Below are 17,435 nucleotides of genomic sequence, written 5' to 3'. Positions count from 1 at the left end.
AAAGTACTTTAATTATCAAGTACCAAAAAAAAGTAGGCTGTTATGAGATTTCGCTGTAATCGGGAACATCAATAAAGTAATTACTAAGCCTGTATGAATATATATATTTTTTTTAGTATAGTCAAATTTGAATACAAATGTCAAAATATTCTTGGATACGGTTATCACATTTTATTTGTGAGAGTGGGGGAAATAAAAATAAAAATAATTGTGCAATGGCAAAAGATAATTCACAGTATAGGTTGTAAATGCAAAATAATAATTTAAAAAAATGGCATATTATCTTACCGTCTGAACTTTAGCCATTTTCTTATTCTCTTTCCCATGTTGAAATCAGGCCCATTATTGTATTAAAACTGGGTGTGTTTATTTCTTACAAAAATAACTCAACCATAGTGTCAATAGTCAAAAGAAGTACCTAGGCAACAACTTCAGTACACTTAAAATACTATCAATTAACATTCGTCCCTTTAAAGTATAAATATTTTAGATCAAATGGAATACGAGTAGTAAACTGTTCATTTTTGATTTTTTGAAACTTCAAATATTTTGCACACACACAGTAATGGCTGCTGGCCTCACGGTAAGGAACGATCCAGCAGTTGCCTGGAGTTATCGCTGACAAGCCTCGGAGAACAGAGGCGAGTGTTGACCGAACTGAAAATGGAACTGGGCACCAGTGAATTTTTGGGTTTGAAAATAAATAACATTGTGCTGTGTGGTTGGACACGTACGTAAGTAACTAACGCATGTTTGTTTTTAGCGAATGTAACTCCGTGAGTAATTGTGTGTTTTGTCACGTGCACGCGTGTGTATGTCTGAGTAATGTTGTACCGCATGGTTGGACATGTGCGTGAGTAACTGACGCGTGTTTGTTTTTAGTGAATGTAACTCCGTGAGTATAAGTGTGTTTGTCATGTGCACGTGTGTGTATGTCTGCGTAATATTGTACTGCGTGGTTTGACATGTGCGTAAGTAACTAACGCATGTTTGTTTTTAACGAATGTAACTCCGTAAGTATAAGTGTGTTTGTCATGTGCAAGTGTGTGTGTATGTCTGGACATGTGCGTAAGTAACTTAACGCGTCTTTGTTTTATAACGAACGCAACTCCTGTGGGGCAAGTGCAAGCGTGCGTGTCTGTGTCGCAGAACGCGCTGACGAGCAGCAACCCGGTGCTGCGGTGCGCGGCGGGGGAGGCCCTGGGGCGCACGGCGCAGGTGGTCGGGGACTCGCGCTTCACGGCGGAGCTGGCGCAGACGAGCTTCGACCGGCTCAAGTCGGCGCGGGACGTGGCCTCCCGCACGGGCCACTCCCTCGCCCTCGGCTGCCTGCACCGCTACGTGGGCAGCATGGGCTCCAGCCAGCACCTCAACACGAGCGTCAGCATCCTGCTGGCCCTGGCCCAGGACGCCACGTCCCCCGTCGTGCAGGTCGGAACCTCTTCGCACCAGAAATGATACGGTTGTACTTGTTCTCCCCTCCGTCACACGATCCCAGCTACGTCCTTGAGCTCGCGTCGTACAAACGGGGGGATGTTTGTAAAAGTAGGAGGTCGCCGCCGCATGCACTGCATTTCTGCCGCGGTACCGCAACTGTTCCCAGCAAGCAGCGAAGTGTACTGAGGGCGAAACCGAGGTATAGGCGCGGTGATGTGTGTCTGATTTGCTCGGGACCCCGTGTTACCGGAGCTGCCGAACTCAAAAGTCCCCTGACCGGTTGGATTGGTCGTGATGGTGAAGACGACAGAGCTCTTTTTCACTGGCCTTGGAATTCACCCAACAACACCATTGCGATATTTTTTTTTCCTTTGGGTATTTATTAAAAGTTCCACCACTACCTAAGGATTTATTAGCCAGGGTTGAGACGCAGATTTGAAAAGGATATTACTATTGCTTCCATTGCTCCGGACTTGTTGACCAAAGTGTGGAAGAATGGGACTGCAGATTTGATGTGTGCCGTATAACAAGCGGTGCACGTGTTGAATGATTGTAAAAAAAAACAGGTTTGGTTACCTTCAGTTTAATGTAAGATTTGTTGTAAATAGTCGAAATTAAACTCTATTAATAAATGCCATTGAAACTGGGACATTCCTTTATAAATATTCTGTGTAATGCAAACCAGACATTGAGTGCTGACGTCACCAACTGTGTTTTCAGCGAGTAATCTGATACCTGATAAATAGATAGGGCCATGCAATTTTCGCGATCGCGAAAAAACGACGAAAAACGCGAAATATTCATTAAATCTGATTTTCCCACGAAATTTGCTTTTTTTTTTTTTTTTGACAATTCACGATAAAACATGCGAAAAACGCAAAAAAATATTTATTAACTCCTTTGTTCAACACAACAGAGACAGTGTCAACTTGTACCACTTTACTACGAAAATAATATGCAATACGTTTTATAACTGTAAACACGGCAATAAATTTCATCAATCCTTAAAAATCTGACGTGAGTAGAGTATTAAACTTGTATTCTCATAACGGTATTTTTTTCCCCCGTAGCAACGTTACCAATTTATAATATATTTTTTCTAACCTCAGATAACTTGTCGTATATATAAAGCTGTCGGAAAAAAATTAAATAGAACCATCCGTCTAAACGATCGTGATAATATATTTTATTAACGAAGTTACGCGCCATCTTCTTTGTTGATACTGCAAATTTGACCAAAGAGTCACAGACTCTTTCTATGCATAGATGTGACTATCCAGATGTAGAAAGCCGCTCACCCAAACAGTTCCGAAGTTTTCCGATCGCAAGTATAAAAGCACCATAATTAAAGGATTAAAATATTTTTATTTTACGGTCATTAAGTATTTTAAATAACGCCAACCTAACCTAAGATAACGTTTAACTTCGGAAGATTTCAGGTTGTGCTTGTGGTTTCTATTTGAACTGTAAGTTATCCATCCAATAGAGCACAATGTTTTTAAAAGGCAATATCGCCACTATTCCAAAATGGCGCCGTTCTGGAAATGTTCAGTATTCACAATGAATGCAACACATTAGGTCCTGAAATTAAAAAAAAAATTCTTGGAAGTAATTAATTGTTGGTTATAGCAACATGCCAAAAACGTGTAAAGGAATTTAAAAGTGATGGCTTTTTTATTTTTGATGAAGGAAGTAAAATTATGATGTGCAAGTATTGCACAAGTATTTTATATAGTAGGCATGTGCGAGAAAGACTTTTTTGAATTTGAGACGAGATCGAGAAAGAAATTTAAAAATTCTCGAGAATCGAGTCGAGATCGAGAAATCTGTACTTTAGTTAACAGGATAATATGATCCAAAAAAGTAAAACTCAATAATCTGACAAACATACATAATTATTCAATAATTTTATCAAGTATCCACAATTGCAATTGCAATTACAACTTTACCTTAACACTCAACAGTTTATTTGCCTACTGTCGTATGTAAACACATAGAGTAAATAAAGTACTAGTACAGAGTGGACACTCAATGCTATTGCAGTTCTACGTTTTTTTTTATTCAGAAGTGCTCTAGTTGCTATACAAAAACGCAAACTTGACAAACATTAAAACGAAGTTGCAATGGCTTAAAACCGAGATAAAGTACCTTCTGGAGTAAGACTTACGTTTCAAATTATAAGTAAATTTTAATTTAAATACAACATTGATCCTAGAAAGTACAATTTGCAGTTAATATGCTTAAAACACTAATTTGAATAGTAGGGAAATTTGCAGCTTCAACTGAATGTTGGCAAGCTTGTGACTTGTTTCGTGCATGCATTAATATTTATAAAAATATTGATTTTATTTTTTTTTCCTTATAAGCAAATCATTTAACTAAATATCGGTAAACGTAACATATAATGATTTAGGAGAGCAATATTTTTAAAACAATAAGTAAATTTCTTACCTTTGGGACAGTGTTTGACTTAACCTCATTTCGGTTAAAAATGTTTTCTTTACGTAGCATAACATTTGTTAAAATGCATAATATGTAACATATTTTCGGATTATAATAAATTGCTGCCTTTTTTTATGTCCAAGAAATAATTTCTGTTTTAGTAGAATCACGTTGATTGAAGTTAAGGTTAGGATTTTCGTAGGTACCTACCGAATTGCATTACAAATCGCAAACAAAATGCATAAAAAAACGTGCAGAAGTATATAATCATTAACACAGGCAATGTGTATTTCTGGCAAATTTAACTGCCTATGATGTACAATTTTTCCACAAAAACTGAAATGAAGCTGTTACCAATGGCATCTAATTCTTTATGGATTAGGTGAAAGTACAAATCTTTATCGTAGCTTCACTTCTTGAAGACACGTGTGTAGCAATAAATTAAGAAAAAAAAAACAAAACAATTTCAACATAAAAATTTAAGACACTTCATTTTTTCGCAACCCTCACCTCGGTAATTGTTCCGTATCACGTATCCAAGTTTATCCCTTGATACTGTTGGCATGATCATGTATGATTTATCCGGTGGCACATGATGCTTGCTGTTTTAATTAATGTTAAAACAGCAAGCATCATTACCACAGGATCAATGTATTCAGGATCATGCCATTTATTAGTATCAAGGGATAGACTTGGATACGCAATACGAAATTTATACCCACACCTCCCTCTCGACCTAAAAATAAAATTCATACAAAACATTTAGACTAATTAAAGTACATAATCAGCAAGTTTGAGCAGAATTTGAGACTCATTGGCATTTAGAACAGTACCTAAGTATTTATGTATTGTGTGCTTGTCCTCAATGTGCGACTACACACTACCTAAAAAGAGGAAATTCTGTAGGGCATGAAAACAAAATGCTCATCACTATTTTAATTACACAAAACTTTTATTTTGTTTCGTTTTAATAATTTACACATACCTAGTTTCGTCAAGCGGAAACTTAAAGTAAAGTTAATTATTATTATCTCTTCTCTTGTTGTACCTAGCAGTAGTTAACACAACACGTAGCTGAATCAGGCATGTTTCATAACAGTGATTTATAAAGCAGTTCATGAAATCATTGATATTATTTAACGAGATTACTATTTCAACATGATTGAAACAAAATTTCCTTAGAAATTTTTTATTAACCTAATATCACTTACCTAATTCAACGCCGACGCCATTAATTATGGTGTTGATGGATAAACAAGTGGTTCAACGTGCCAACGAAAACTCGTTTATTTTCTTTTACGTAAATATATTATTTTCATTTCAACAATATCAATTTATGCCATAAATTTGATAAAATGTTAAAACAAATGTAATAATTATTTAATCAACGTGGTATTTTGATTATAATTTTTGTGCTCAGATGTTGGATAAAGCTGTATAGCAACTAGAAAAATGTGTTTGCTATACCCTATGAAGTGTCCCCCCCCCCCCCCCCCCCCCCCCTGTGTAAACATACGTTATTGACTCCATAGTCTATACAGTTTCCTTGAGCCATGGACGGTACTTGATCATGAAAGTCTGAACATTCACCACTATCGATATGTCACTATCGATACGGACCGCAATTTAAACATCATGTTGCTTGTTATATACTGCTGGCCGTGTGTATAACCTAAGGCCATAAAACAAAATGCAATCGCGGGAGAATTCTGCAGTCATGTTTATATTTTTATTTTTTACCGTACCGTTTTACGTTGATACTTGATATTGATACCGAAAATGATTTATTTTTAACTTTAATGTTGGTTTTACTAACGGAAAATAATCATTGTCTTCTGTAATTTAATGTGATAACAACAGCACAATTCATTGTTTACGTTTACCGTTTCATGTAGTGACTTGTGAACGGAAGTTGTTCATTTTTAACTTTTTAATAATTATTTATCGTTTATACTATCGTAACAAGTATATTTTATTTTATTCGATCTACGTTACGTTGAAGATATGTTAATTATTTCAACACACAACGCAAAATACTGCCTCAATATATTATATTACCTAACCTATTTCTTGTTTACAAAATTCTCGTAAATTCCGAGCCAAAAAAAATATCTCGAGACGAGATCGAGAAAATTTCTGTCTCGACTCGTTCTCGATGATGCCGAGACTCGCACATCACTAGTATATAGTGTGGAGTGGCTACAAAAAGACTTGATTCCTGTAACTGCAGTCTGATACTTCAGGCCAACCATTTCAAGCATACAACATTGTTGTACATTTTAAATAAATTATCAATATAAATATACCTATATATGTATATATTTTTAAAATTTATTGCAAGGTATATATGCATTAAGTGGCTTGAATATAAATGCATTATATATTATATGCTAATTTGATTAGTTTTAATATGCTATTCTAAAGTTAATAAAGTGTATATATGCATATTTGTATAGGAAATTCAATGGAAAAATAATTTTAAAAAATAATATTATTTGGCGGTAATTTTTTTTGCCGATTTTTAACACCGCTTTTCAGTTTTTTTAACGAATTTTTAAATCGCTTTTACATGTTTATAATGACGAAATACCTCATGTTTATTACACTTTCAGGTGGCTCTACTGATAGCTAATAAAGCACTCATTGGAGTATCCACTTTGGTGTTCATAACCTTTTTTCCTTGCGCTCTGATGACGTTCTTGCATCAGCTTACCTTTATGACTGTCACGAAGTTTCATTAAAAAAAAAAGTGCATTAACCAAGCATTGAAGGTGTACCAGAGACTTAAACTTTAAAACTTTTGGAAAATTGTGCAAGTCTATAGTCTATAGGTGATAGTATACAGATATGGGTAAAGGCCTACACAGAAACCTCACAAGGAAATGTGTAATTTTATTTGGCAACAGGATGGAGCCCCTTCCCATTAGAATCTCTTAGTACGAGATTGGTCGAACATCAAAGTCCCTGACCGTTGGATTGGTCGTAATGGTCGAGATGACAGAGCTCTTTTTCATTGGCCTCCACGTTCACCTGACATAACACCATGCGATTTTTTTCCTTTGGGGCTTTATAAAAGATTGTGTCTACGTTCCGCCGTTACCTAATGATTTGACAGAATTTAGACAAAGAATTGAAGAGGCTATTTATTGCTTCCGTTACTCCGGACGTGTTAACCATAGTGTGGGAAGAATGTAACTTTAGATTCTGTGTGTGCCGTATAACTAAAGGTGCACATGTTGAACATTTGTAAGAAAAACTAGGTTAGTTTACCTTCGATTTGATGTATGATTTGTTTGTAAATAGTCTAAATTAAACTGTTATAATATCCCATTTGAAACTGGGAAATTATTTTATGGACTTTCTGTATAATGCAAACCAGCCATTGGGTGCTGATGTCACCATCTTGTGTTTTCGGAGAGTAATTTAATAGCTAATAAAGTACTCATTGGAGTATCCACATTGGTGTTTATAACCTGTTTTTTTTCTTTGTGTTACCTTTTTTTTTTTTTCGTTGTGGTCTGGCGACGTTCTTGCGTCAGCTTACCTTTACGGGAAGTCTTCTTTTCACAGACGAGAGAGTCAAACGTCCAATCGTGCATCTTCAGGATTTTTTTTTTGTTCAACGTAAATAAATATGTGCGGTGTTGATAAAAAGGATGCTAATGGTCAATTATGTTAGGTTTAGCTACATTATAAATACTTTAAAAAACATTTTGGACGGTCGATTTGGTTAGGATAGCTACGTTAAAGATACGGAAAAAAAAACACGAACTTCGGGGAACTTCAGGTTTTGGCTCCCTCGTCTGTGGAGAGAAGGCTTCCCTACCTTTATGGCTGTCGAGAAGTTTTCATTTCCGAAAAAAACAAAAGGAGGGGGAAAATGTGGAGACTCGCGTTGTCGGTGGCGACGGCAGGGACTAGAACTCTGAAGTGTTGCGACGGCAGGTGTGGTCGCTGCACGCGCTGGCTCTCATCGCGGACTCGGGCGGCCCCATGTTCCGGGGCTACGTGGAGCCCACGCTGTCCCTGGCCCTCAAGCTGCTGCTGAGCGTGTCCGAGTCCTTCGTGGACGTGCACCAGTGCATCGGCAAGCTGCTGGCCGCCCTCATCACCACCGTGGGGCCCGAGCTGCAAGGTGGGCGTGCCGGTCCCCCTGTCTCTTGCCGTGGACCCTCTTCACTGTCTGACTGTGTCGCCGGTCGTCCGGCTCAAACACCGCACTCTAGGATCTCAGAACAGCTGGAGAAAAAAATAAATGTCTTAAAACTACTAAATTTTGTATTTAATCTTACTCACGCTACACATTAACATCCCAACCACCAGATTTTTATGATTCTACAAGAAATTCAATTAATTATATTAAAATATTTTATTGGTTTCAGAAAACAATCTTTTTTGTCGGCAATATTAATGTGGCAGACAACTGGTTTTTTTGGGGGGGGGGGGGGGGGGCACTTGCCCCTGGTGAATCCCCTTGGATCCGCCACTGGCCACCCCTGTGCGGGGTTCCAACTGCTGTCTCTTGCCTTGACCCTTTAACTGTTTTAGGGGTCTGCCACACTCGCATCACCGGTCGTCTCGTCTCAAACTACGCTGGTGCCGACGAGACATTCGACCGAAATTCATTTGTTCATTCATTCGGGTTGGGGAATGTCCACAGTAGAGCAGGGTTGCCACTCGCCAGGGACTCAGATCTGTAGGATTCTCGAGGGGCAGCTCGTGCGGCACAAGAGTTTTGCGCGTGGGTTTTAACTGACATAAGTCATCGCTTGTATGCCTATATTCTGGCCTATATGCATGAAATACATTGAATACTAGCTAATGCCCAGCATTGATAGTAATTTTTTTATTATTTTTGTACACAGATACCAAGTATCTCTCTCTATCTATATCTCCTTATGTCTCTGTAACTCTATATATGTATCATAATAATATTAATCTCTCCATTTCACTCTATATCTCTCAATCTCCATATCTCTATCTATATCTCTATATCTCACTATATATATCCATATCTGTCTATCTCTATATACATATAGCTGTATAATTCTCTATATATCTATCTCCTCTTTGTATATATAATTATATTTATTTTTATCTATATGTATCACACTATATATCTCTCTAGCTGTATACCTCTATATCGCTATTCATCACTATGTGTTTCTCTATCACTCTATCTCTATCCCTCTCTATCTCACTCCATCACTCTCTGCCTCTCTTTCTTTTTCTCACTTTCTCTATATCTATCTTTCTCTCGATGACGGGCATGCCACCATTCAAACCATTGAAAAGACGAACTGACATAAAGTACTTACTGGTAATTATCCGATAGTTCTCGCGTGACACCTTAAGAGAAATGTAACGGTGGTATGTAACAGAATGTGTGTGTGTAGGCATAGACTAATGATGACTACATACTGATTCTGCTTCTGTGCATAGCTTCAACATTGTTTTAGGATTTGAAAACAGAGCAATAAAAATGTAGCTGATATAAAAAAAAAAGTGTGTGTTTATTTACAAATGTTCTTTACCAGATACATACTTTTGTTAAAAATATTAAATTTAAAAGTATATTTTTGACGCAGTACACACTTTAATGTACTATTTACAAAATATCAAACATGTACTGGTTTGAAGCTTAAGACATACAAAGTGATACAAGATTTGATAATCATCAGCAATGTGCCGAAGTGTCCGCAATGATCCACATTTTCGACAGTTCTGTTGGCAAACATGCCGTTTAGTGTTCAGCACATGTTGGTGTGAATCGTGGACTAAATGTGGATACAGACCGCGTTGTAAACAGCGCAGTAGAGATTTTTTGAGTACTTTAGAACTTTTGTACCAATAGAACTGTCAAAAAATGACATGAAAGAAGGGCTTTGGTGTGTTAATGATATTATAAAATCTTATTTCACTTTTTATTTCCCAGTCTCAATAAAAATTTTTAATTTATTTATCACAAGTGCAATAAAAATTTTTTTATGTAAAAACACTAATGCATTCATTCCGTAATCCGAGAGGCTTGCGTTTAGATATCTTTGGTTAAGATTCCAACTGTTGACCAGCGCTGCCAGATATTCTTAGTTTGTCTCTGAGCTTTTGATCACTGTCTGTTTGCATTTCAGTAAATTTGTTCCCTGGAATTAGTGGATTGGATTTCACAATTTTGAACTCGGTATTTGCATCAAAACTATACTGGCGTGTGAAAATCCGGCAAAATTGCCAATATGGCACGGCAGTGGTATCAAAAGGGTTTAAATAAAAGGCTTTTCACATTTATTGACCTCTTCAACACAGGCGTATGCCGTAAGTAAAGAAATGCACACGACGAGTGCGACATACATTTAAAATGTGCGCAGACTTTACTTCTACTGTGGCTAAATAGCAACACCTATCAAAATAAGGATTACACCATCCTATCGGGTTTGGCCAGGAGTGCAATTTGTTATTTTACTTTCTCATATCTCCATCGATAATACCTTAGAATAGAGTTATAAACTTAGTTTTAGTTCACATTTTGACATATTCTTTTATGAGTTTACATACTTACGGGACAACTAAAATCATTCAATTCGGGGGACGCTCACTGCTGTTATATGTGACACATTCTGCTTGCCCAATTTGTTAGCTAGCTATTAAGTAAATTAATTTTTATAATTATCATGCAGGCCAGTGACGCGTCTAGCCGACGGCGCGTGTGCACTGAGTGGGCGGATGATGCAGGCCAGTGATGCTGACGCGTCTAGCCTGTGTGCGTGCGTGTGTCCCCAGGCAACACGACGGCCGTGTGCACGGGGCGGTCGTCGTTCCTGTGTGCGTGCGCCATCATGCAGGATCACCAGGACCCGCTGGTGCAGGCGGAGGCCACCGGCTGCCTGCAGCAGCTGCACCTGTTCGCCCCGCGCCACGTCAACCTGTCCTCCCTCGTGCCCACCCTCTGCGTGAGTAGCCCGACTGTTCAGACTGGGTATTAGTGTGTGTAATTTAGTGTTAGTAACATTTATTAGACCTCAAAGTAATCAGTGCTTCTGAGAAGTCTCTGAATACTTCAAGTTGTATTTCCCGCGCTGCTGTGTAGTGGCAACCATTATCCAGCATCCTCTGCCAATAGTTGGCAGCCCTGAACTTCCAGCCGGAAGTCAGTCATATTTTTCATCATGGCGGAGAGTAGTACTATTGTGTAGCCTCACGGTTAAATTGTTGTATCATAATGGCATCTATAATCATTATCGTATACAGTCCACTCAGTCATCGCGCTATAAAACACAGACAGTGAAACCTACCTCGTGTAGACCTCCTGCTTGAGTAGACCGGTTAGTCCTGCCTCGTGCCTACCCTCTGAGTGAGAGCCCGGTTAGTCCTGCCTCGTGCCTGCCCTCTGAGTGAGTAGCCCGGTTAGTCCTGCCTCGTGTCTGCCCTCTGAGTGAGTAGACCGGTTAGTCCTGCCTCGTGCCTACCCTCTGAGTGAGTAGCCCAGTTAGTCCTGCCTCGTGTCTACCCTCTGAGTGAGTAGCCCAGTTAGTCCTGCCTCGTGCCTACCCTCTGAGTGAGTAGCCCAGTTAGTCCTGCCTCGTGCCTACCCTCTTAGTGAGTAGCCCAGTTAGTCCTGCCTCGTGCCTACCCTCTGAGTGAGTAGCCCAGTTAGTCCTGCCTCGTGTCTGCCCTCTGAGTGAGTAGTCCAGTTAGTCCTGCCTCGTGCCTACCCTCTGAGTGAGTAGCCCAGTTAGTCCTGCCTCGTGTCTGCCCTCTGAGTGAGTAGCCCGGTTAGTCCTGCCTCGTGTCTACCCTCTGAGTGAGTAGCCCAGTTAGTCCTGCCTCGTGTCTACCCTCTGAGTGAGTAGCCCAGTTAGTCCTGCCTCGTGCCTACCCTCTTAGTGAGTAGCCCAGTTAGTCCTGCCTCGTGTCTGCCCTCTGAGTGAGTAGCCCGGTTAGTCCTGCCTCGTGTCTGCCCTCTGAGTGAGTAGCCCGGTTAGTCCTCCCTCGTGTCTGCCCTCTGAGTGAGTAGCCCGGTTAGTCCTGCCTCGTGTCTGCCCTCTGAGTGAGTAGCCCGGTTAGTCCTGCCTCGTGTCTGCCCTCTGAGTGAGTAGCCCGGTTAGTCCTGCCTCGTGCCTGCCCTCTGAGTGAGTAGCCCGGTTAGTCCTGCCTCGTGTCTGCCCTCTGAGTGAGTAGCCCGGTTAGTCCTGCCTCGTGCCTGCCCTCTGAGTGAGTAGCCCGGTTAGTCCTGCCTCGTGCCTGCCCTCTGAGTGAGTAGCCCGGTTAGTCCTGCCTCGTGTCTGCCCTCTGAGTGAGTAGCCCGGTTAGTCCTGCCTCGTGTCTGCCCTCTGAGTGAGTAGCCCGGTTAGTCCTGCCTCGTGTCTGCCCTCTGAGTGAGTAGCCCGGTTAGTCCTGCCTCGTGCCTGCCCTCTGAGTGAGTAGCCCGGTTTGTCCTGCCTCGTGCCTGCCCTCTGAGTGAGTAGCCCGGTTAGTCCTGCCTCGTGCCTGCCCTCTGAGTGAGTAGCCCGGTTAGTCCTGCCTCGTGCCTGCCCTCTGAGTGAGTAGCCCGGTTAGTCCTGCCTCGTGTCTGCCCTCTGAGTGAGTAGCCCGGTTAGTCCTGCCTCGTGTCTGCCCTCTGAGTGAGTAGCCCGGTTAGTCCTGCCTCGTGCCTGCCCTCTGAGTGAGTAGCCCGGTTAGTCCTGCCTCGTGCCTGCCCTCTGAGTGAGTAGCCCGGTTAGTCCTGCCTCGTGTCTGCCCTCTGAGTGAGTAGCCCGGTTAGTCCTGCCTCGTGTCTGCCCTCTGAGTGAGTAGCCCGGTTAGTCCTGCCTCGTGTCTGCCCTCTGAGTGAGTAGCCCGGTTAGTCCTGCCTCGTGCCTGCCCTCTGAGTGAGTAGCCCGGTTAGTCCTGCCTCGTGCCTGCCCTCTGAGTGAGTAGCCCGGTTAGTCCTGCCTCGTGTCTGCCCTCTGAGTGAGTAGCCCGGTTAGTCCTGCCTCGTGCCTGCCCTCTGAGTGAGTAGCCCGGTTAGTCCTGCCTCGTGTCTGCCCTCTGAGTGAGTAGCCCGGTTAGTCCTGCCTCGTGCCTGCCCTCTGAGTGAGTAGGGTGACAGCTGGTTCATATGTGGAGGGGGGCGCTTACAAGTCATGTAGGGTTCGCATGCCTCCTTGATATTCTGAGAGTGTCTGATTGGCTTTTCTATAGCTTAGGGCCCTTAAAATTTGTATAAATTGTAGTTTGGGTCTTGTATGAATTTGTGGTCAATGCTTTATTTCATTTCAATGAAAATGACATTTTGTTACATGGATATATTATTCTTAAGGCGATTGGTGGATGGTAATAATATTGACAAAACTAATTTACAGTAGTAATTTTTTAAATAATTTTTTTACTTAGATATGTTCTTGTAAATATATTTATTTTCTTCCCAAATCTTCATAAAAATGTGAAAACGACTAGAAAATTAATCCTTTGTGTAGTTCATGTTACGATTGTACAAATAAATTGTCGAACCAAGAAACAGGTAAAAAAATTCTTTTAGTTGTTAAATTTTCAGGTAATTTTGGACAATTTCCATGTCTCACTGCTGGTTTTATGTTAGAAGATATTTAGCAAATGAATTCCAAAGAAATTGAAATGATACTCGGTGGCGCAAGACTGAGTTATGTATGTATTCTCGCATCCTTTTGGTTTTTGGCACGATCCAACAGAGTACACGTACACGGGGGGTAATGTTTGTAGCACTGCGTGTAAAACTTTCATTGCCAGAAAGAATGGTCCCGCGACGTGGCGCTGAGGAGTGGCACTACTCAGTCGGTGGAGCTCAGGGCGACCCCTGCAAGGAGGGGTAGGGGGGATCAATGTGCGGAATGTGTGTGTGTGTGTTGGGGGGGGGGGGGGAAGTGTTTGATTGCTTGCAGCAGGGGAAGGGGGAAGAATGGTGTTTAGAGGGATAGCGTGTCCTAGAGTGTCCCGGGGAAGAGACAAGCGGGTGAAGACGTCAATGCCAGCCGAGGTCACACTTTTACATTAAAAAATATATTGAAAAAAGAACTTAAAATGCTGAACATCTTTATTGTGTTATTTATTAATTTTATTATTTATTATTATTATTATTTGAGTGCCTACCAACAGTCAAAGCCTTTAACAGGTGGGCACTTAACAAATATTACATAAAAGATAACAATAACATACACAAAACACAATAATAACACAACAATAAAAATGAGACCACACAAACATAAACACATGACAAAAGACACTTAAAAAAAAAAAAATAACTAAATTTTATCAATTATTAAATTGATTCTTATCAATGAAATAACAATAATACATTATTTACATCAGAATTTATCTTAACTGCAAGATAATTAATAATTCAAAATGTCTTTCATTGAGATTTTTGCCCTTTTGAAAGGGTCTAAATCTTTCAAAATATCATTACAATTATCAGTACACTGTTTAAATAGCTCATTTTTTATGTGATACGTTCGAAAAGGTCGCATTGTTCTATGATTGAATGAAGGAACTCGAACACCAATTTTGTTTAATAATTCAGTGCTGTGGTAAACATTTATAAAACAATTTATTACAAAAACAGTATCAGAAACTTTCCTTCTAAACTGCAGTGTATGCGTGTTCAGGGTTTCAAGGGTTAAGTCGTAGTTAAAATTCTCTGAATTATCATCTAATAAATGTTTGTTAAAAATGTATCTAAACAAGTGTGATGTAAGTACTGTTAGTATTTTTTTTTAAATAATTACTTGCAGTGTATGTTTTTCAGTTTGTGCAACTTCTCAAATGAACATAAGGAAATAATTTTGTGGCTTAACTGCATGTATTAGGTTCAGTAAACGAATTTTTTTCCCTTCAACCAGAGTCCTGGCTATTTTTTTTTTCCCTTTCCCAACCAAACACCTTTTTTTGAGTTTAGGTAATGTACTGGAAAAGTTGGACGAATTTGAGCCAGATATTCTGTAAACACTAGCAGACATGAGTATTACACAGTAGTCACTAATGTTTGCTGGTATAGTTTTTTTGGGAATGGTGCTGTGGCGCCTATGAATATATATATATATACTGTATAGAAGTCGCCATCCCAGGTTAAAATTCCTAATACGGTTTGAGGTAGTTGGTTAATTCCACCGCCGCAATCGCCACCATCTCTAGGGCATCGACTTGTGGTGGTCCCTAGCGGACAAGTGTCGAACTCTTCAAACACCCCTTCCCCCACCCCTCCCTCAAACACGCGTTGTCCTCCACCCACCCTCTGCCCCACATCTCATCCCTACAGTTTTGTGACGCACAAACTCCCGTTGAACGACCTTGAGCTGCAGTGAATGATTGGTGGGGGGTGCGGGGGAATGACAGCGGGCGACAGTGCTGCGCTCTAACGTGTAAATAACAACTAAGACGATACAGGGCGTTACGGCAGCGCCCTGCAGCGGTGAAGTTCCCAAGCTGCTCGTCATACGCTCCTGAAAAACGTTGAGTAAATCCTATCCGCTCGCGACTTCTATACGGTATGTGTGTATTCAAAGGTGTGCGCTGTAGCTCCGTGTGTCTCGCCGCGGTGTTCCAGCGGACGCTGTCCAGCAACCACCTGCTGCTGCGCAAGGCCGCCATCTCGTGCCTGCGCCAGCTGGCGCAGCGCGAGGCCAAGGAGGTGTGCGAGCATGCCACCACGCTGGCCAGCGAGAACCGCGACTCCAACACCGTCGAAGGTCCGCACCCACCGACCCCGTGGTGGGGGGAGAGCGATTTTTGGACTAGTGATGGGGTCGGGACTCTCGGTTCTCTCCCAGTCTCGATCTAGAATCCAAGTCCTCGAATATGAATCTAGAATCCAGCCCTGCAGGGATGTTTTGCGTATGTACAGTGGCACACAAGTAAAACACCACGCTTACATTCTCTCTCTCTCTCTCTCTCTCTCTCTCTCTCTCTCTATATATATATATATATATATATATATATATATATATATATATATATATATATATATATATATATAATGTGTAAAACCACAATGATTTAGGAAAGCACCCCTTGAAGCATGAATCTGAATCTAGATCTCAAGGGGTAAAAAAATAAAATAATTTATAAGGAATAATGTTTCCAGCACCTGTAGGTTGGTTAGGTTGTTAGCTACACTTTAAATAGTCCAAATAATTAACAGTATTTCAAATGTAGCTAACCTGAACGAACTGACTCATTTCGCAATATCGCTGTACAGTAGAACTTTGATTTACCAGTGAAAAAAGGGGGGGGGGGGGGGGGGAGGGAGGGGAGAAGCAGGGATAGGCGAAAATCACGGATAATTGAATTAAAAGGTATTTAGGTTATACAATACAGTAAAATAAATGCACAAGTATTACTGACACTAATTATTAATTTTCATAAATATGTGTGAATGAAATTATTTATAATGACCTAATAGACACAGTTTTACTCCTTTATTGTCCCTTCCCTAATGAATTACACTTCGTGGGCTTGGTGCTCCCCCACTCCCCTCCCAATATGTTTAATATTTAATTGAGAACCTGGTTTAAGGAATGCCCAGTCAATCAGGTCCACAACCTGCTAATCTCCATATATCCGTGAACCGCAACGTATCGTGAAATCCATTGCAATCTATTTTACAAAAATCAGTAAATCTTTTTTTATTGAAATGCTGTATTCCCAAATTAGTGATGTATATATGTTTTTGATTATGAAGTCCCAATAAACATTAAAAGAGTATTTTTATCGCTCAAATGACTTCCCTTAGCCTTAAACATTGGTATATGACAAACTCATGACATATGCTATGTCAAGTAGGTATTTGTAAGCAAAGGAATATTTGTTATTTCAAAGTGTTATTAATTGAATTGAATACAAATAATTTATTATTCATATTTGTATCCGAAAATTAAAATAATCGTACAGGCCTACCTAATAATTATTTGTTTCATTGTGTAAGTTTTCCAGATCAGTAGATATTGTATAGCTTTATCACAAATAATTTTGCTGAAAGTATTTTTATTTAGAATTTTTACTGCAGCTATAAACAATAGCAACTTGTTACAAATGCTCTAGAAAATTTGAAAAATACTAATTATATACAAAAATGATCTTCGTCTGGAGCCACTACATTCTATTATGAATCACAAATTGCATTGTTGGTGATTTCTTCACGACAAGATGATGCAAAATCTGTACTTGTCTTTCGACATAACTTGCATTGATTAAAATTCCTATTTAAATCGATGGTGTGTCCAGTGTCAACACTTCAATACTCTAGAGATAATTACTACTATCTGAAAGTTTTCCTTGTGCTAAAATTTTTTTCCATTTTAGGCTGAAAGTAAGTTTTCTGTTTACAAAAACTCTGTAAAAAAAAAAAGCTACCCAAACTAATTTAAATATTTTTTTTGACGATGAATGCCGGCTGCACACGAAAAAGTGTCCTGTTACGCACATTGTCCCGTTACACTGTGTGCCGTTACACTCGTACGCTTGCGCCGCATCTATCTCTCTTCCACTCAATTGGAACAACCATCGATTTGACTTTTTCGAGGCACATTAAACTTGAAACACTCCCATTC

The 17,435-nt window shown here is 40.1% G+C and overlaps 1 protein-coding gene across 1 annotated transcript in view; it reads left to right on the top strand.

Moving 5' to 3' along the window:
• Window positions 1–17,435, top strand: part of LOC134540717 (HEAT repeat-containing protein 5B) — a 210,230-nt gene that overhangs the window by 104,903 nt on the left and 87,892 nt on the right. Inside the window, 4 exon segments of the mRNA XM_063383611.1 lie at window positions 1,150–1,431; window positions 7,825–8,014; window positions 10,657–10,826; window positions 15,434–15,575. Coding sequence (XP_063239681.1) covers window positions 1,150–1,431; window positions 7,825–8,014; window positions 10,657–10,826; window positions 15,434–15,575 — 784 coding nt within the window.

The sequence above is a fragment of the Bacillus rossius genome, chromosome 17, assembly GCF_032445375.1.
Source record: "Bacillus rossius redtenbacheri isolate Brsri chromosome 17, Brsri_v3, whole genome shotgun sequence".
NCBI lineage: Eukaryota > Metazoa > Arthropoda > Insecta > Phasmatodea > Bacillidae > Bacillus > Bacillus rossius.
The sequence above is the reverse complement of the archived record's forward strand: the minus strand, read 5'-3'. Positions and strand labels throughout refer to the sequence as shown.